This window comes from Arabidopsis lyrata, assembly GCF_000004255.2.
Source record: "Arabidopsis lyrata subsp. lyrata unplaced genomic scaffold ARALYscaffold_5, whole genome shotgun sequence".
NCBI classification, from domain to species: domain Eukaryota; kingdom Viridiplantae; phylum Streptophyta; class Magnoliopsida; order Brassicales; family Brassicaceae; genus Arabidopsis; species Arabidopsis lyrata.
In genome coordinates this window covers 14,203,470-14,224,044 of record NW_003302551.1, presented here as the reverse complement: position 1 = coordinate 14,224,044, position 20,575 = coordinate 14,203,470, and the positions used below count along the sequence as shown (strand labels likewise).

The following is a 20,575-nucleotide window of genomic DNA, read 5'->3' as shown; positions in this document are numbered from 1 at the left end:
TATATAAAGTATGGTTTTCAAAATTAATAACTCATATGATCGTGACACGTGGCAAATCTATCGATCTTAGATTTTGACACGTGTAAAACAAAAATTTCCTTTTTAAAAATTAGAAAAAAAGATAATTGAAAGTAATTACAAATTTAAATAATTTTAAAAGTGTAAAAGATAATTATAAGAATAATTGTAAATAATTCATATTTCTATAAAATTTTTTTTTTTAAATGTCAAAAGATAGTAATAAGGAAATTATACGTTTTTTATATTTCAATTAAACAAAAAAAAATCAGGCAAATTTATTAAAAAAGAAACATATGCTATTACATATTAATTTAAAATTTGATATTATTTATCTCAATCTATTTTTCAATTAGAAATATTATATGATTTAATTAAACTAATCCTCATATTATTTGAGTTTATTTTTTCAATTAGAAATATGTGAGATCAATTTTTTTTTCCTTTTTGTAATATTTTTTTACTTAACTGTTTTTTTTTGTCCTCAATTATGATTGTAGTATAGTTAGATTGTTTATTTCAATTTCTCTTTTCATATTTAAATTATCAAAGATTCATATATCATCGTGTTAATAATTTTTTATTTTTAGTTTAACTATTGTATCTTTAAATTATTTATTTTGGTTTCTACGTTCAGTTTAAATTATATAAGATTTATAATATATCATAGTTCTAATGATTTTAGATAGCGACATGTGTCATGATTTAAATTACAAATTTACGTTATTTATATCAATATTATTTTCTAATTAGAAATATGTGATGATTTTAAGTAAAGTGTTATATTGTTTTATTTGAAATTCTTGAATATGTAAGAAACATATATGCTTCTTTTTTGTTTTTGATATTTTAAATTTAATTATATTATTTCAAAATTGTTTATTTCAATTTCTATATTCATATTTGAATTATATAAGATTCATATATCATCGTGCTTATAATTTTTGAATTTATTAATTTTATTGATTGATCATATAAAATTATTGCAATCGAGTATATAGGAATCGAACCAGCAACGTTAGCTTGGAAGGCTAAAGAATTTAGTCGATTTATCATTTTTATATTTTTAACGTGTCGAATTGAACACCACTTTGATTTTATTCACCAACTTTATGATGAATATTTTTAATTTTTGTTCTTCATATAAGTATACCATGAATTATTTTTATCTTATTATATAAAGTATAGTTTCAAAGTTAGTAACTCATAGGATCGTGACACGTGGCAAATATATCGATTTTAGATTTTGACACGTGTAAAACAAAAATTTCATTTTTAAAATTAAAAATAAAATAATTGTAAGAAATTATAAATTTAAATAATTATAAATATAAAAAGATAATAATAAGGATAATTGTAAATAACTAATATTTCTATAAATAAATTAAAAAATGTCAAAAGATAATAATTCAAATTATATGTTTTTATAATTAAAATTATAAATTTCTATTAAACAAGAAAAACAAATCAGGCAAATTTATTAAAAGGAAACATATGTTATTATATAACTAATATGATATTTTATTTTTCTCAAAGTTAGTAATTAATAGAATCATGAACAGTTATCAGTCAAAAATTCTATCATATGTCATGATCTTATTATATAAAGTATGGTTTTCAAAATCAATAACTCATAACATCGTGACATGTGGAAATTTTATCGATCTCAGATTTTGACATGTGTAAAACAAAAATTTCCTTTAATTAATTTTAAAACTATAAAAAGATAATTATAAGGAAACTAAATAGTTTTAAAATTTTCATTAAGATAATTATTATAAAAATGTATCTTATTGAATAGAAATATGTAAAACAATAATTTCCTTTTATTAATTTTAAAAATATTAAAAGATAATTGTCAAAAAAAATTAAATTTTAAAAAGTAAAAAGATCATTAGAAGGAAATTAATAATTTCAAAAAAGATAATTATTCTACCTACTCACTTCTATATAAACAAACTAGCTAAGGACACATCCTATGGACGGGTATAATTTTTTTAAAATTTAAATCAAATTTAAAAAAAATTAATTAACAACGTTTTAAGTAGAAATTATCTTTCAAAAGTAAGAAAAAAAAATATTTACTTTGACTGTTGCATTGTTTTTTTAACTACTAAAATTATTGATTAAAAAATTATTTCGAAAGAAAAATATTTTCCATAGCAATAACTTATGCTATACTTTTAAATAACGGGGATATGTTGAAATTGGCTAAAAGTCACATAGTTCAGGTTTGTTATTTAAATATTGTGTGAGTTCGGTTTGATTAGTGACGGGTATCAGAGTTTGGATTGAAAAAGACCGTATAAAAATAGTTGGGATCGATTATAATATATATATGAATCTTATATTATTCAAATATGAACATATAAATTTGAATAAACAATTTAAAATAGTATAATTAAATTTAAAATATCAAAAACAAAGAAGAAGCATATATAGTTCTTACATATTCAAGACTTTCAAGAAATTTTGGAAATTTTGGATTTTGAGAAAGTTATGTGATTTTTTAGGATACTTTTGGTGGAATTGTTAGAATTTTCATTTTAGAAAAGGAAATACTAGTTTGTTATTTGGTGAGATTTAAGAGATAATATTGGATGATTTGGTGAGATTTTTATCTCCAACATTGTCTAGAAAATTTGGGATCTCTTTGCAACGTTGCTTTACAAAAAAATAGAAAAATTGGATTCTCTCTGCAACACGTTCCAAAACACGTTCAACGTTGTTTGTGGTAAAAGATAAAGAAATCATGGTGTGTTGTGGTTATAAAAAAGTTTATGTTTTTGTATTAGGACTTCAAATTAAAAACTTGAAACTGAGAGAGATTTTGTTGGTAATGAATTTGATTTGCCATTGAAATCTTTTGTTTTTTTCTGCAAGTGAAGAACAAAAAAAAGGTGACAGATTTGTTTTGACTTTTGACGATGAGAATGAGAAAGTGAAAGGACAACTTCTCTTATGTTTATTTTGTTAAAAGAAGTTTTTTCCAAATAACACCTCTCAAGGTGTGATTTCTTTAATTGAATTTCTCATGTAAAATTGTATCCAAAGTCTCCCAAAATCAATGTTATGGCTTTTTTAAAAAAACAAAGTTGTGTTTTCAATAACAGTTGATTTGATATCAAGTTTAGAAATTATAGTTTGAATAACAAGAGATTGTGAGTGATTTTATTGAAATCTCAATTTCAATAACATTGGATTTGAGAAGAGATTTGAAAATCACAAATTCAATAACAGGTGATTTTAGTAAAAACCCAAAATTTTCTAAAATCCTAGTTCCAATACACCCCCCTAAAAGTCACATAGTTCAGGTTTGTTATTTAAATATTGTGTGAGTTCGGTTTGATTAGTGACGGGTATCAGAGTTTGGATTGAAAAAGACCGTATAAAAATAGTTGGGATCGATTATAATATATATATGAATCTTATATTATTCAAATATGAACATATAAATTTGAATAAACAATTTAAAATAGTATAATTAAATTTAAAATATCAAAAACAAAGAAGAAGCATATATAGTTCTTACATATTCAAGACTTTCAAATAAACAATACAAAACTTTATTTAAAATCATCACCTATTTCTTCTAATTAGAAAATAAAATTGATATAAATAATGTAAATTTATAGTTTAAATCATGACACATGTCGCTATCTAAAATCATTAGAACTATGATATATGATAAATCTTATATAATTCAAACTGGAAGTAGAAACCAAAATAAATAATTATAAGATACAATAATTAAACTAAAAATATTAAAAAAAATATCTTTTAAAAAAGATAATTAAAAAAATATATAAGATCATTCACTTACATATAAATAAATAACCATTCATTAACTTATCTAGATATAGATTTGATATGATCAATACATATTATTTTGATATAATTGTTTTAGCATTTATTCATTAAGATGAAGGGTGTAGAATCAAAATCCAGTTTGTCATTATTAAATAATAGTTAAATTGTATATTAATGTAAATGGAATGTGTAAGATTTGAATTTTTTTTTCAATAAAAGTACTAAATTAAATATTGAAAAAGTGTACAAGGTACCGTTTAGAATTCAAATATCATCGATAAGATGGAGTGTGTAGAATTAAAATGCACTTTTTTATTATGAAATAAATAGTTAAAGTGTATGATTGAAATATGATTGAAATTTGGTTGAAATAAATAGTTAAAGTGTATGCAAAATAGAATGTGTAAGATTTAAATTTTGTTTGAAACAAAAAATTAAATTAAATAATAAGAAAAATATAGATCACTATTTAGAATTTAAATATTATTGATACGAAATTATATTTATTTTTTACACCCGCCTATTTAGGCGGGCCTTATCTAGTACTGTATAAGTTTAATTATGTGATAATTAAGTTAGGTTGTAATGTGATAACTAAGTTAGGTTGTAACAAACACTTTTAATTTCTGATGATAAGGATTCTGTTACATCTCCGTTTTCTCTCAGCGGAGATAAATAAGTAGGGTTCGCATAGTGTAGTAAAAGTTATAAAAGCAAAGTAAGGACTACATAAAACCGAAAGCTTTAAATAAAAAAGGGCTCATGATCGGTTCATGCACCAATACAAGACATGCACGTAATTAAATATATCTACACATTTTCAACTCTTGTGTTATATGTTTCATGAAGATGCATATTTTAATGAAGATCGTCTATTTATACTTTTTTACGAATATTAACCTTGGCAAAGATTGAAACAGCAAGTGACACTTTGTCAAAAGGTGTCACTCGAAACCTAAAAGAGATGGTGAAATTTTTCCAAATGTGTGTATAAAGAAAGCTTAACAAGAAAACCCAGTTAATTAAGAACGTTAATGTGTAATGCTAATTACGTTCGACTCAATGCAATTAATTTTGATTATATATATTGTTGATTAAAGAACATCAACATCTCTCAAACTTAATTAGCCTACAAGACAAGACATATGTACTTTATTTGCTAGAAACGAGTATTATGTTGACATGAATAATTCAAAAACAACACTTCCTGTTTTTCTTTTCAAATTCCAAGAGGCCGCTGAAGATCAACATGCTCTCATTATTTCTATCTTTTTGAAAGAAACCCATACGATACGAGTCATACGACACAACACGACACGCGTTTCAACTCGATATTCTTACAAAAGCCACATGATGAAGATTTCCATGTTCATGGCCATGCCCCATGCATGTTTACAACCATGACCATCATCAAGCAAGTGTTGTGATGGATCAAGATCAAAGAGTTTCAGATCTAACAAACTTTTCCTTTGTTTAGAATTATGCTTCATTAAGTGTTAAATAAACAAGATTTGTTCCTTAAATAATACAAACATATAAACCAAGTTCAAATTAGTAAACCGAGACATTAAACTAATATATAATCTGATATTCCTCTTTAAGATGGAGAGTACATGTGATGGAGTCTCATCTTGGACAATAAATGATTGAACTGAAGCGTTGTGAGTGGCTTAGTGAGCATATCAGCCAACTGGTGTTGAGTGCCAACATGAAAAGTCTTCAAACGAGGCAGCCTATCAACTCTAGCTTAAAGCACGTGGTTAAATCTACAAATCTTTTCTAGAGCGATTTAAATTTTTCCGGCCGTATTATTTCAATCTACGATGCGAAAACGTTTATTTTTTTTAATATAATTTAATATTAAATTTAAAATAAAAAAGTCTTCAGAAAACCAGATGCCACATGTTTCCGAACAACATGAATGTCACACTCAATATGTTTAGTACTCTCGTGATAAACAAAGTTCTTGGCAATGTGTAAGGCAGCCTGATTGTCGTAGTAAAGCACAATGGTGTCAGCCAATGAAACCTCCAAATCTTCAAGCAAAGAGTATCCAAACCAATTCCCATGTAGCATTATCCATACTCCTATATTCAACTTTAGCAGAATTGCGGCTAACGATATCTTGCTTCTGCGATTTCCAGGAGATCAATGAAACACCAAAAAAAACATAAAATCCAGAGATAGACCTGCTAGTCTCCAGACAATTGCCCCGATCAGCATCAACAAAGGCACGAAGAGTAAGAGAAGATTTGGCAGGGTAAAACAAGGCTTAGCCTGGATGATTTTTCAAATATCTTAAAATCCTATGTGCATCAACAAGATGTGGCTCTCGTGGAGAATTGATGTACTGACTGAGCTTGTTGACTGCAAAGCATATATCCAGACAAGTTATAATCAAGTAAAACAACTTACCAATGTGCTTCCGGTGATGAGACGGATCATGAATCAGTTCACCAGACTCCTGGCTCAACTTGAGACTAAGCTCCATTGGTCACTACAAGAAATATGAGCATTGATAGCACATTGTAATAGCTCATTTTCCGTAACTGTTATTAAAAATGAAATATTGAATGAGATTATCATATGATAGCACTTCAAAAATGCTAACCACGAAAATGAGTAAGAGGGAAACTAAATTTCAGCGGACAAACCTAAAATCACTATTAGCGGCAACACTTAGTCAAAAATATTACACTTAGCAACCCAGTTTTTAAAGAATTTCAATTTTTTTTTTTGAACACCAGAAGAATTCTAATTATTTTCTTTCTTTATAAAGAAAAAAATTAAGGCCCTCTCACGTCTCACCTTCAACCCTAAATCCCTCTTTTCTCTATCTTCAAAAACAATTTCACACTCTCTAATCTTCCTCTTGTCTTCGTCGATGACGAGTCCAAAATTTGAAATCCATCTTCTCCTCATCGTCTTCTCCGATTTGGTCTGATTCGAGGTCAAATCTCCTTCATCCTGAGTTGGGTCTGTTGGTTTCTCCATCTATAGATCTAGATTCCCTTGTGGTTCGAGTTATGGAGAAGTTTAAGACGAATTCAAACAAAAGAGAGAACTCCTCAACTTCGATTTCAGAATCCATGGCTACCTCACGATTTTGCTATAGGTGGAGCTTATGGGATTAGATTTGGCTCACAATATGATGTTTCAGAGTGTTGAAAATGGAGGAATCGTGGCGGAGGAGGAGGATCTTGAGCTATTACAAGCCGAATTCTGAAACAAAATCAATTGATGAGAAGGCGAGTGGTGAAGCCGACGATGACGAGATTCTTGAGCTTCTTATTGATAAGATTTTTGAAAATCTTCAAACGAGAAGGAGATGAATCAGAAGTTTCAAAGGAGACGGATAGAGTGAGTGTAGAGTATTACGATCCTATGTGATTTTGTGGTTTGTGTTGTGGTTTCTGTAATTGAAGTTTTTAATTAGGTTTTCTCATTGTTGTTGTAGGGTATAGAAAGAGGTAAGAGTAAAGAAGACCAAATGGATGTCATTCATGCTTATTCCCATCTCTCGATTTCTCATTTCTTACCAACAACACAACTTAATCTTGTTTAGATTGGTTTCTCGTCTTTTACGTGATATATATGTATAATCTAATCATCTGTGTATTTAGCAATCACATCTGTGGTAACAATCTCTAAGATATTTTGAGGAACAATGGATTAGCAATAGAGAAAAGTAAGTAAAATCTCCATTCTTATCATCAACATTTATTATTACGTAAATCATAATTCAAGAACCTATTTCATCTTTGATCTGTTTTTAACAACATGGGTGTTAACGTTGATTGTAGGAATGAAAGAAGAGACAAAAGGAAGCATGGTCCTTCTCGTAAAATTGTGTTTCACATTGTCTCTTTGCTCTGGTAAGTATAAATTCCTTTCGCAAAGATGGAAAACAGGTTAATGCTGCAAATACACTTCATCTTTCTTCAGTTTTGGTCTGTTTATTTGATAAAATCTGAAATGTGTGTGTTTGTTTCTTGTTCTTTTGTTTATCCAGATTGCATACAGTAAAAGATAGATGCTACATATTATTGATTTTTTTTCTTCTTCTTCTTTTTTTCTTTTGCTGCTAGCTCTTCTTGGCTTTCTCCTGTCAAGTTTTCACAAGTCACAAGATTTTTGAGGAGCTTTCTTCCTTCCGAAAATCTTGGGTAAGTTCTTGTTGGCATAAACTTTTCATGATATTTTAGCTCTATCTCATGAGAAATGATACATTGTGTCTCTCTAATTCTTTATGCCATGTCTAATCTTTTCTTTGTTACTAACAAAAATCCATTAAATATTGGGGCAATAGTTTTTGTTCTTTTGTCAGTAAAAGGTTTTGTTTAATATATGCAGTAATCATTTTGAGAGACTACTGGAGAGTAATATGCAAAACTTGTTTGAGAAATTGAGACCTCTTGTGGGTTCAAGAGCTTGGGATTATTGTGTTCTTTGGAGACTAAACGAAGACCAAAGGTTGATTTGATTTCTTTTATGTAGTTAGTCTTTGATTTCTTCTATGTAGTCTCACTTGCTTTACTTATACAGAGACAACCAATAACAAAGAAAAGAACCAAACTGCAGAGGATATGGAGAAGGCAGCGAAGTGTGGACATCAACCTACGTTCTTGGAGGGAGAGAAAGAGCAAACCAATGGAGTTCTTCGTTATTAAGTCCATCTGAATTGCAGTACTTATGATGTTGTTTAAGACCTTGTTTTAACAAATGGTGTTGAGTTATAAACTATGTATCTTTTGATGATCTATGGAAAGAAACATGCTTTTAATAAATTGGTAATTAATTGGATTTCAAATATTTTAATTGAATATAATATATTACCGCATAAAAGGCGACATAAAACAAATTAAAGCATTTTAATAATGCTATGGTAGAAAGCATCTATAATAGCACGAAAAATGATTTATTACATAAAAAAACAAAATTTAAAGTCGTTATATCAAAGCGTTTAACTAACGCTATGGTAGAATACTCTATCATAACATACGGAAAAAACGCTATCGTACATGGGGGGTCTACCATAACAGGGGCATAAGACAGCGTTTATGAAAACGCTATTGATGACATATAATAGCTTTTCTCTCTTGCTAATAATGTCGATATTTCTTGTAGTGGGTGTTGGTACTAGTTACAACCAATAAAACCAAACTCTTCAAGTAATTCCAATGTGTACTTCCTCTATGAAACAGATATACCTTCTTTAGCTCTAGCAACTTCTAATCCCAAAAAATAATGCAATTTCTCCAAGTTTTTAATCTTGAATTATTTAGCTAGCAATTGTTTGATATCTAATATTGCAGAATCTTTGTTGCTAACAAGCATAATATCATCCACATACATCAATAATGCCAGAAAACTTTCAGAATTCGATATGACAAACAAAGTGGGATTAAAAGGAGACTGAATAAACCCATTCTGTAAGAGAACACGAGAGAACTTAAAACCATTTGCATGAACCTTGTTCAAGGCCATAAAGAGACTTTGATATATCATGGTTTTTACGGTTTTTAACCATGATATATGTATTGTTTTTAGAGTCTTTTTGTTATTTCTAGAGTATTTTCTAGTCTTTCAAGGTTAATGCACGTACGAGACCAATTTGGAGATTGTGGTTCATTATGGAGCAAAACCAAGAAATTATGCTACAAGAGCAATGCAGAGATCAAAATTTGACTGGGTGTCGATCGATACACCCCTGTTATCGGTCGACACCGATATCTGACGGCAAATTAATTTCACGTATCTTTGAAGATTTGCAGAATCACCCCAGAAAACTTCATTTGAGAGAGTAGTCAATAGGGTAATTTGACTCATATCAGACTTGATGAGTCGACACACATGTTTTCATGGTAAAATATCCAATGTCTTGGAGTATATCCTTGTGGTAAATGCATAAAGACCTCCTCATCCATATCACCATGGGGAAATGCATTGGTGACATCCAATTATGAATAGTAGGTAAAACAAGCATTAACCTTACGGAAGTGAGCTTAGCCACATGACAAAAATATCAAGACAATCAACTCCTTCTTGTTGTGTATAACCTTTTGCAACGAAGCGAGCCTTGTATCGCTCAATAAACCCATCAGACTTATACTTGATCTATACATTTATTTACATCCAACGCATGTTTTCCATCAGGCAAAGAGAAACTTCTCCAAGTAGATGTACTCACAAGAGCATCCAATTCCATGTTAATTGCATCAAGCCAATGTCGCAACAAGACTATCTCTTTATGTGAGTTGGTTCTTTCTCAGCAAGAATGGCCAAACAGAACAGACGATATTTATGAAAGAGTTTATCGTAAGATAAATAAGCAGAGAGAAGATGAGCAGTACCATGAAGAGAAGGAGAAGGCTTTTTTTTTTTTTTTTTTTTTTTTTTTTGTTTTGTAATAAAGAGAGCTATGATACTGTGAAAGATAACTAGGAGCATGAGTCTCTCTCTACGAATTTCGTTAATTTCTTACACTGGCCCGATTTGAGACCAACAAAATTTATTATTTTATATTGTTTATTAATTTATCGAGTATTAATTTATAGAGGTTTAACTGTATATGAGACAATTGGGAAAGTAAACTAGCTTATACTTTTTAGTACTTAGCAAAATTCAGATGTATGTATGACAAAGTAAATAGAATAATTTATGAAATTCTTTTGGTTTGGTTAATATAGTTTGGTTTAGTTATTTTGTGGTTTATTTTGGTTATTGCATTTGATTTAGTATTTCAAGAAAATGAAAATCTATTACGGAGTACTACTATTTTCTGTATTTCATATTTGTTTGCTCAGATGATCTTCCTCCGTTTGTTTCCTCAAATCTGATTGAATTTTTCATCTTCTTCGACTTGATTCGAAGATATCAACAAATCATCTTCATCGATCGAGCTCTGATCTTTTCTTTTGATTTCGAGATCTATCTATTGTTCTGACTCATTTTGCACACAAACAAAAAAAATCTATTGTTTTCACTTGAATTTTCTGTTTCTATCAGAATGATTTGAGCACAAAACGAAAACAGAAATTCAAATTCAAACATGGGACAAATTTTGCTGAAGATTTCATCACCCCAAGGCCGGCATTGCATTTGATATCATGGCTGTTTCTACTCGCGTGATGCTGATAAGCCCATGGGAGCTAATTTTAGAAGAAGAGAAGAGTCTTCTAGTGAAGATTAGGAGGTTTGTACAAGTAGAGATACTCTGTTGTTTTGTAATCGGATTTTTGATAAGAAATATTTAGATTTATAGTTATCAAATTGGTGGGTCGAGGAGATTCTTGTGCTTTCCGGTGACCGTTTTGAAATCCATGGATGGAAGATCGATCGATTTGTTCCGCATCATTTCTCAGAATTGCAGAAATTGAATCTTCATCGAGGCTGGGACGAGTTGATGAGGGATGCATTATTGTTGCGGTTTTGGGAATGACGAAGAATAGTTGCTTCTAGACTCGAAAACAACTTTGATTCCAGGGACAAAATTGATTGGCGCAGCAGAACCAAATCTGAGCTGGTCAAGATTCTACTTTGAAACTTTGTCATACGTCTGCGTTCATGGAGCTCCACCAACTATATCCGAGGAGGAAGTTCATATACACATCCGAGGAGAAAAGACAAACTATACAGAAGAATCAAGACTGGTTCAATACTGAGAGTGATGTAGTGAGTTGGGGGAGAAGAACAAGGGTGCAAAATTGCTTATCCTTCCCAAACTTAAGTGGTTTGATCTGGCTGTTCAAGGAAATATTAAACAGGGACAGATATTTCAACAAGATGTCTAGGAAGCTGCTGTTCCAATACAGTTTGGTAATTCGACAAAGTTGGCTGATGCTTTGGATGTGTGAGGACAACTACAAGTCCGTAGTTTCGGTATTTTACATAAATCTGAGCAGCAGAGTGCATTGTAGGAGAATTGCTGACCTGCGGTTGTTGCATCTGGTTGACAAATTTGTTTCGTTGTCTCACATATCCACAGATATCAATGACAATCAAATTGAGATAAGATTTTCCTGCTGTTACTCGGAAAGACTATCAAAGGCTGAACGGGAAATCACTGTCCCTCATACTCTTTGAGTATTAACCGACACTTGGGAGTGTACAGACATTATACTATTCTTTCGGGATAGAATGAGAATCAATGTTCAGCTGTATGGAGCTGACTTGCACCCGAATTTTGAGCAGTTGAAAGCAGCAATGTCTCGCGTAATGATGTCGATTCAAGAGCACATGTTGTGCAACGACAGACATGAATCAAGAAGAATCAAACAGATTATTTCTGGTGATGAGATGTCTCACGTAAAGCACATATGGAGGAAATCTAAGCAATTGCAAACAGTTTCAGACTTGGGAGTTTTGTTGGGACAGTGTTGTAATCAACCTTTAGTGATGAAAATTATGCATATTCAGCTTGGGAACAACAAAGAAACAAGGCAGAAATGGCGCAGCATGAAGTCACCAAGCTTGCGAAAATCGAATTTGACATGAAGCAGAATGTGTCTCAAGAAACATATAGACAGATTCTAGCAGTGCTTGAGCATATTACTGGAAGTAGAAGTCACAATGGATACAAAGTGCACCAAGGGAACAGTGTTTGATAGAGGTAGAAATCGGCAAAAGAGACAGACACAAAAATGTTTGCCTTCCCGGGAAGTTACGTACAAATGTCCTTGCGGGTTGGTTCAGACGTGAGTATATCCTATTTACATTATACGTATAGCCAAATGGGGAATGTACCAAGTGTTTCGAATCCAAGCTTTGTCTGATGAGGGATCTGTTATTTTTTCTGTTATAGTAGCTAAAACATCCATCTTGTGACCTTTTCTTTTTTTGTTAATCACCATTATTTTAAATCAAAACGCACATGGATGCATCAATATGGGCCTTCTAGCTTCAATATGTTTCTCTTGATTATAACTGACTATACTGCTCTGTGTAGTTTTTTCTCTAACTTATTCTGTACTAACCTTTACGACGTTGTGGATGCATTGCAGCAAGTTATAGTAGGTTTTGATACGATGGAGATGATCAAGGAAATGGAGCTGATGGGTCTTTCTGATAGTGACTTTGAAACTGAAGATGATGAAAGTGGAGAAGATGACAGTGAGGATACAGGAGAAGACGAATATGAGGAGGTTTAACAAAAATTTTTATTTCATCTTTTATACTGAGTCACTAAAGAACTCTATAAGAGGAATACTTTTGCCATGTCTTAGCATGCTTCACTAGCAACCGTTTTCTTGACTTCAGGAATGGGTTGCTGTTCTAGAGGATGATGATGATGATGATGATGATGATGATGAATCGCTGGCAGACTGGGCAAATTTGGAAACAATGAGGAGTTGCCATCCCATGTTTTTTTTTTTAAAGAGAATGACTGAGGTTGACTTTTAGCCTTAAATTCATAAAAAAATGTGTTGTGATTCTTTATAAAAACGATATGCAAGATCATTTTCAAACCTGAGGCTAAAAGAGAATGACTGAGGTTAACTTTTAAGACATTTGTTGGTTGTCAAATTTAGGTTGCTTCAGATGATCTTGTTGATTGGATGGATCAGCCGTCTGCTGGCCTTGCTATCCAGGGAATTCTGAGTCATATCTTAGTGGAAGATTATTCAGATATCCAAAGGAAACTTGCTGATAACAATTCTACAAGTACGAACAGAAACAAGGATGCAGAAAACTTAGAAGAAAAGCTTGCAGACATTAGTAAGGCATGTGGTGAAGAATCTGACATAGATTCATCGCAGGGTGAAAAAGAAAGAACTGTGGTGGCATTTTACAAGCTGGAGATGATAAGAATTCAGCTTATTACACCACAAGCTGGAGGTGATAAGAATTCAGCTTATTATAGATTCTTCTTTTTGTTGCAAGCTTATGCTTACTAGTGTCTTTTTAACTTTTGGGAACAGACTGAAGTTGAGGTGGAAGATGTCAGAAAAGCACAACCTGATGTTATTGCTCATGCATCAGCTGGAATCATAAGCCGTTTAGAAGAATCTGGTGATAAAGTAACTGAAGCCCTCAAATCTCTGTGTTGGAGACATAATGGTATTCAAGCAGAGGTAAACAGCTGCAACTTAACTCTAGAAGCTCTAGTAATGAACTGGTATTCAACAGGATATTTCTGTAGGTTTTGGTTGTGTACGAATATATGATCGACCGTAATTCTTTTTTGGCTGTAGGAAGTGAAGCTGATTGGGGTAGATTCCCTAGGTTTTGACCTCAGGCTTTGCGCAGGAGCAAAAATTGAGTCATTTCGGTTTGCATTCTTGACAAGGGTACATCGGTTCTTTCCTTCGGTCTTTTAGATTTTGTTCCTGATCCATGATATCTATGAAACAGTGTGGACAGAATAAATGACGGTATTACAACATTTGAAGCCTCTGAAAACTCTTGCAGGCAACATCAGAAGACAATGCAGAGGGACGAATAAGAGAGCTATTATTCCCGTAAAAAAACTCATGGAAGCAACAGAAACCGAAATGAACAAGTCAGTAGAAGTGTTGATGCCTGTAGTAATCTTCCGTGAAGCTGCGCAGAGAAAACAGTTCCATAAACAAAAGAATTAAAATGCCAATGCATATGTTTGTGGAACAAACATAAACAAGTTCGTAGAGATCTAAGCCCAAGAGTAAAATCTGTGGCTTCAAGCAAATTTTCAATTGATTTCTGAACGCTGTAGTTTTGTGTTAAAATTGGTTTCAAGTTTGTGGGTTACTCTGCACAAATTGGGCATTGAAGTTTCAACCCATTCTTTAGAAAATCCTTGCTTATGCCAAAATCCCCTTAAACCAGACTTCTGATCTGATATTTCTCGAACTATCTTGATCCCTTGGGTTATTCCAGCCTATCTGGTTTCTTTGGCTCTAATCGAAAAATGACTTAAGTGTATGAATGTCATTCTGTTTTCAAGAATGACAGTAACTCCAATTATCAAACCAAAACCATCCTCAAACGCAATGCAGGAGAGTTATTTGTGGTATCAATTCTGCTGTACTATTACATAATCCTTTTTCATTAACCAACTTATTGTTGCAGAAACATAACTGTATTCTTATTATCAACTTCTGTTACAGTTAATGTTTTTTTCTTATAATTTACGAAGGAATTCTAACTATAACAAATTAATTATTGTTTCTTATGAATGATAACACATTCTTAAGTGTTAAGCAAAGCGCTAATACAAACAAACAATCGAAACTCAGGTGCTAATTTTTTGTTAAATGGAAGTCAATAAACCTTAAGCGTGGATCCGAAGGAGCTAGCTATTAGTTGCTGAAGCATATCAGCATGATGTTACGACGGAGACAACAAAATGAATAAAACAAAAGAACCTCAAATTTCTTATGCATCTGCTGCAAAGTTTGTTTAAATCATGCAATTTTTTGACACCATCTTGTATTTTCTATATATAAACTTAACTTTAATTAATAAATGTTTGACTTAAGCCAATCCAAAAAAAACTTAAGCCAAATTAATTAAAGACTTAAACAAAAGCATTTCCCCTGTACACAAAGCCTTCTCACCGAGACACTGTTAGGATTTCTCCTGCTCCAACATTGTAATGTGCAAGTGACCTGTTGTCCTTTAAAACCCGGGCTTTTCCACTTAACATCTGTTTGTTTGCTGGAATTCGGATCTCCCTAGCTATTTTCTTCTTCAAACTTGCCACTTTTTCCGATAACGACTTCACTGTGATCTCGATGGCTCCATTATCAGAGTCTGCAACAACAACCCTGATCCTAGAGGGACCCTGAAAATGTATGATTGCTAATTAGATACACGTCAAGTCAGACGGAAGGAAAAAATAGATATACACGGTACGCATCTGAAGAAGACATTACCGGGTTTTTAGCAAGAAACTGGTCTTCTGGAACAAGAGCTGACTCGTCAAACTTTTGTCTCTTTGTCTCTGGTTCCTTGGGTCCTGCAGTTTGCATCAACCACGTTGAAGGGTCTGCAAACCCATGAGTACACAGACAATGACGATACCAACTGTCTGCACACTGACCATGAGTATAAGGAATAGGAGGATACATACGGCGATATTCCAGTGGAAGCCACTTACGCATACCACGCATCCGGTTCATGATAATTGAAAGGAGTTCAGGTGGTGGCATTAAAGCATAATAGTCAACATCTTCCAAGTCAGCAAAATAGTCAACATCTTCCAAGTCAGCAAAATAGTCAACACCACTCACAAAAGCATGCAAATCAATCATAGCTTCTTCTTCCACCGCCAGCTTCTCCAGTTGAAGACGGCGAAAAAAATCCTCAAGAACTGTCTCCGTACAAGCATCATCAAAAGGGTATACTACTCTGGAATACGCATCGACAACCACATTATACAAACTGAACTTCTGATTAGTTGGCTCCATAAACTTAAACTGAGGTTTCATAACAACTTCCTTCATCAATTCTTGACAAAAATGCATCCCATAGCGCGCCACAAACAGAGCTGTGAACTTCATAATACCAAGCTCCTCGAGTGTTATCCCGCCACCATATACATAGGGATAATGATAGCTACGTACTATACGCTTCTCCCAGGCAGAATGAAACTCAAGATCGCGTTGTGCATCACTGTCACACTCATGAGTAGCTGGAGCATCAGGTCGGATATCCTGAGTTCCACCCTGATTCTGAGCATGGTATCCAGTAAGCCGAGATCCCAGTGAAGTATGTATTTGTATTAGCTGGTTAATCATTATTGAAGGGCGTTCAGGTGGATCCATTATAGCAAAATAGTCGCCATCCTCCATGTGAGCAAAACAGTCAACCCCACACACAAAAGCATGCAAATCAATCATAGCCGTTTCCACTCCCTCCTCCAGCTTCCACAGTTGAAGTCGGTGGAAAAACCCCTCAAGTAAAGCCACCGTACAAGCATCAGGCTTCTTCAGCATTTTAGAAGGTTTTAGCACTCCGGTGTACGCAAGTAAAAGCCCACAGTAAAAACGGAACTGCTTATCGAAAGGATTCAAGAACTGAAAAAATGAGTTCGTAGACACTCTATCCGTTAAAACACACCAAAAATCATACCCATACCGCACCACAAACTGCGCTGTGAGCTTAATAATACCAAGCTCCTTGAGTGTGATCCCCTTTCCAGGGACTCTAAATGTTACGCTTCTTAGAGTAGGAGCCCTTAAAGAATCGATATCGCCTACACATTTGTATTGCTTACGAACACTAGCAAGCTGAGATCCCAATGGAAGCTGCAAAAGCATATCAGGCTCAGATAGTGTTACCCGGTTCATCATCACTGAAAGGCGTTCAGGTGGTGGCATGGAAGCAGAATAATCTTCATCATCAAGGTGAGCAAAACGGTCAACACCACCCACAAAAGCATGCAAATCGATCACAGCAGCCGCCACTCCCTCCTCCAGCCTCTCCAAGTGAAGGAGTTTGAGAAAAAAATCAACAACGGCCCTCGTACAAGCATCACTCTTCTTCAGCTTTTTGCAAGGGAATAATACTCTGGAATACGCATCAACAAGCAAATTGAAAATATTGAACCTGATCTCGGTTGGCTCCACAAACCCAAACGAAGGGTCCGTAAACAGTACTCTCTTCGTCAGAGAAGGGCAGTCCGTAAACAGTAGTCTTTTCTTCAGAGAAGACGGGAGAAAGAACATAAACTCAAACAGAGGGTTCATAGCCACTCTCATCATCAAAGCCCGACGAAAAGGCATCCGATACCGCGCCACAAACAACGCTGTGAGCTTAATAACACCGAACTCCTTGGGTGTGATCCTTATAGTAGGAGGCCCAAGACTGGTTTCTGCATGGCCTACACACTCATGAATAGCTGAATCATCAGCTTGCAAATCAGACAAGTGCGTTATCATTGAAAAGGGTTGAGGTGGTGGTAGGATAGCAGGATAGTGAGCATCGTCCATGTGAGCAAAAAAGTCAACACCACCCACAAAATCAAACAAATCAATCATAGCAGTCTCACTTCCCTCCTCCAGCTTCTCCAATTGAAGATGGTCGAAAATACGATCAAGAAAGAAGGGAGAACCAAGGGAAGGTTTTAATACTCGTGAATACGAAGTAACGAGGGCATTATAAAGACCGAAGTTGCTATTAGTTGGCTTAATAAAGTCAAACATAGGGCTCATAACACCTACACGCTTCAAATCCTCATGAAAAAGCTTCCCATACCGCGCCACAAACTGCGCAATGAGCTTAATAGTACAAAGCTCCTTCTCCCTGCGTGAGATCTCGGTATATCGAGGCTCCTTTGAGGGAGGAGGCTCAAGATCATAGGATTGTGCTTTGCCCTTAGGCTCACGAGTAGCTGGAGTATTAGGTTGGAAATCCGGAGGTTTACCTCCTTGATATTCAGTAAGCTTTTGCTGGTACAAAGCGTGATTAGGGTCTGAGCTACTCATAAAGCTGAAAGTTGTATCTCCCCTATTAACGATTATCATCTCCTTCTCAAACTCCGGCCCCCTTAGTGCAACCACATATGCCATTTTCTCGATCAATCCTACTATGCTTTCTGGAGGCTGCTCAGTGATTATTTCACCTGCCGCCATGTTCTCTATACAAGCACTAAAACATGCCAAAAAAAAAAAAAAAAAAAAATCAGATTTTCCGTTGCTTACCTAATCAAATCCAATAATCAAACCCATGAGTCTTACCTCTCAAACAATGGTCGCAGCTAATTCAAACCCACGCACGAGAGAGAAGAAGACAGCCGGCGGAGAGATCAAAGACGAGTGGAGTGGAGGGAGAAGATCAAAGAGGAGTGGATTCCGGCGAGAGATCCGGCGGAGAAATCCAGCTGCGAAGAGATCCGGCGGAGAAATCCAGCTGCGAAGAGATCCGACGAAGATCTCGTTTCTCTTCTCACTTTGTCGAAGGATGGCTCTCTGAGTCTTTGTCGTGGTTAGAATGATGAGATAGGGGTATTTAGGTCATTTTATATTTTAGACTGAATAGCTCCAGTCAACTGCTCCAATCAGACTCAGTCGGAAAATGATCATTTTTTGGATGAGTTTAATAAAAATCATCCAACTGGTTCATCTCACTGCTCTGTAAAATTGTTATAAACGAACATCATAACTCATCTCCATTCAGATGATCCATCTGAATGGAGTAAGCAACGATATTCAGGAAAAAAAAAACCCTACTTTGGGCTCGGAGAGAAAGATAGGGATTAGGGTAATAAACAAAAACCCAACAACTTTTCTTATCTCAGCATTTTATATTTTATATAATATGAGAAGGTTTTCTTCCGCCGCAAGAACCGCCGTAACGTTTAGAAAGACCGACTTGGAGCTTAGACATCGACGATACAAGGAAACTGGAAAATCCCCTCTTGACAGCCGAAGCTGATTCCTAACCTAGGCGAGCATTTATCTGTTCCCGCTTTTCTAATGGGCCTTTACTAATTGGATTTACAAAGTTTGATCCATAATCATTTGCCAGACCGACTTAATTTGGTAGAATGGACTTGTTTTTTTTTCCCTTCTTTCTGTTGTCCATAGTAAACAAAAACCCAACAACTTTTCTTATCTCAGCATTTTAAATAAGCGACAAATATTGAATTTTTTGAAATCGTATTTACTGCAATTAAATTATAATCCCCATAATTTCATGGTTAGACTTAAAAAAAAAAAATTAATCTCATCTCAAACATCCTTCTATTTTTCTTATGCTTTCTTTTCTATTTATCACTTCTTACGAATCATCGACTCCATTCACTTCTTATGGAACTTTCTACCATTCTTTTTTTCCGGCTTTTCTAATGGGCCTTTACTAATTGGATTTACAAAGTTTGATCCATAATCATTTGTCAGACCGACTTAATTTGGTAGAATGGACTTGTTTTTTTTTTCCTCTTTCTGTTGTCCATAGTAAATAAAAACCCAACAACTTTTCTTATCTCAGCATTTTAAATAAGCGACAAATATTGAATTTTTTGAAATCGTATTTACTGCAATTAAACTATAATTCCCATAATTTCATGGTTAGACATAAAAAAAAAAAATTAATCTCATCTCAAACATCCTTCTATTTTTCAAACAATTGAAATTATATATATATATTAAAACTGAACTAAAGTTTTTTAAAATAAACTTTCAAAAAAAAAAATTATTATATCATCTGAAGTCATTTTTCTAAATTAAATATGATTATAATTAAGTGTAACATAATGCTATCATTATTTCTATCTTTTTGAAAGAAACCCATACGATACGAGTCATACGACACAACACGACACGCGTTTCAACTCGATATTCTTACAAAAGCCACATGATGAAGATTTCCATGTTCATGGCCATGCCCCATGCATGTTTACAACCATGACCATCATCAAGCAAGTGTTGTGATGGATCAAGATCAAAGAGTTTCAGATCTAACAAACTTTTCCTTTGTTTAGAATTATGCTTCATTAAGTGTTAAATAAACAAGATTTGTTCCTTAAATAATACAAACATATAAACCAAGTTCAAATTAGTAAACCGAGACATTAAACTAATATATAATCTGATATTCCTCTTTAAGATGGAGAGTACATGTGATGGAGTCTCATCTTGGACAATAAATGATTGAACTGAAGCGTTGTGAGTGGCTTAGTGAGCATATCAGCCAACTGGTGTTGAGTGCCAACATGAAAAGTCTTCAAACGAGGCAGCCTATTAACTCTAGCTTAAAGCACGTGGTTAAGTCTACAAATCTTTTCTAGAGCGATTTAAATTTTTTCAGCCGTATTATTTCAATC

General features: G+C 33.6%; 3 protein-coding genes across 6 annotated transcripts; 2 read left to right on the top strand and 1 right to left on the bottom strand.

Moving 5' to 3' along the window:
* The first annotated feature begins 7,138 nt into the window (after nt 1-7,138).
* Nucleotides 7,139-8,609, top strand: LOC110228741. 4 transcript variants are annotated; one of them, XM_021026911.1, is made up of 5 exons: nt 7,139-7,188; nt 7,286-7,703; nt 7,917-7,994; nt 8,182-8,301; nt 8,410-8,609. In XM_021026911.1, exons 2-5 carry the CDS (start codon nt 7,609-7,611, stop codon nt 8,522-8,524), a joined length of 408 nt encoding a protein of 135 aa, XP_020882570.1. In that variant the 5' UTR covers nt 7,139-7,188; nt 7,286-7,608; the 3' UTR covers nt 8,525-8,609. The 4 variants fall into 4 exon arrangements, 3 of the variants coding, with proteins under 3 accessions (XP_020882570.1, XP_020882569.1, XP_020882571.1); XR_002332243.1 differs by having other exon boundaries at nt 7,146-7,516; nt 7,632-7,994; nt 8,374-8,609; XM_021026910.1 differs by having other exon boundaries at nt 7,146-7,703.
* A 2,004-nt stretch (nt 8,610-10,613) lies between these two features.
* LOC110228742 (uncharacterized protein At3g49140-like) lies at nt 10,614-14,661 on the top strand. The gene is made up of 7 exons (XM_021026915.1): nt 10,614-12,524; nt 12,831-12,971; nt 13,087-13,218; nt 13,359-13,659; nt 13,741-13,901; nt 14,022-14,117; nt 14,239-14,661. Exons 1-7 carry the CDS (start codon nt 12,471-12,473, stop codon nt 14,290-14,292), a joined length of 939 nt encoding a protein of 312 aa, XP_020882574.1. The 5' UTR covers nt 10,614-12,470; the 3' UTR covers nt 14,293-14,661.
* A 494-nt stretch (nt 14,662-15,155) lies between these two features.
* On the bottom strand, nt 15,156-18,743 carry LOC110228737. Its single transcript, XM_021026904.1, has 3 exons — nt 18,489-18,743; nt 15,684-18,399; nt 15,156-15,592 (listed from the first exon to the last, which is right to left on the bottom strand). Exons 2-3 carry the CDS (start codon nt 18,381-18,383, stop codon nt 15,362-15,364), a joined length of 2,931 nt encoding a protein of 976 aa, XP_020882563.1. The 5' UTR covers nt 18,384-18,399; nt 18,489-18,743; the 3' UTR covers nt 15,156-15,361.
* Between the last annotated feature and the right edge of the window lie 1,832 nt (nt 18,744-20,575).

Bases quoted from the DNA above. Each gene is read 5' to 3' on its own strand.
- LOC110228742 (XM_021026915.1), top strand. From the start codon at position 12,471: ATGTTTGCCTTCCCGGGAAGTTACGTACAAATGTCCTTGCGGGTTGGT. The intron at 12,525-12,830 runs GTGAGTATATCC...GATGCATTGCAG, and splicing joins CCTTGCGGGTTGGTTCAGAC to CAAGTTATAGTAGGTTTTGA. The intron at 13,902-14,021 runs GTAAACAGCTGC...TTTTGGCTGTAG, and splicing joins ATAATGGTATTCAAGCAGAG to GAAGTGAAGCTGATTGGGGT.
- LOC110228737 (XM_021026904.1), bottom strand. From the start codon at position 18,383: ATGGCGGCAGGTGAAATAATCACTGAGCAGCCTCCAGAAAGCATAGTA. The intron at 15,593-15,683 runs GTAATGTCTTCT...ATACATTTTCAG, and splicing joins AGTTTCTTGCTAAAAACCCG to GGTCCCTCTAGGATCAGGGT.
- LOC110228741 (XM_021026911.1), top strand. From the start codon at position 7,609: ATGGGTGTTAACGTTGATTGTAGGAATGAAAGAAGAGACAAAAGGAAG. The intron at 7,704-7,916 runs GTAAGTATAAAT...TTTTGCTGCTAG, and splicing joins CACATTGTCTCTTTGCTCTG to CTCTTCTTGGCTTTCTCCTG. The intron at 8,302-8,409 runs GTTGATTTGATT...ACCAAACTGCAG, and splicing joins AGACTAAACGAAGACCAAAG to AGGATATGGAGAAGGCAGCG.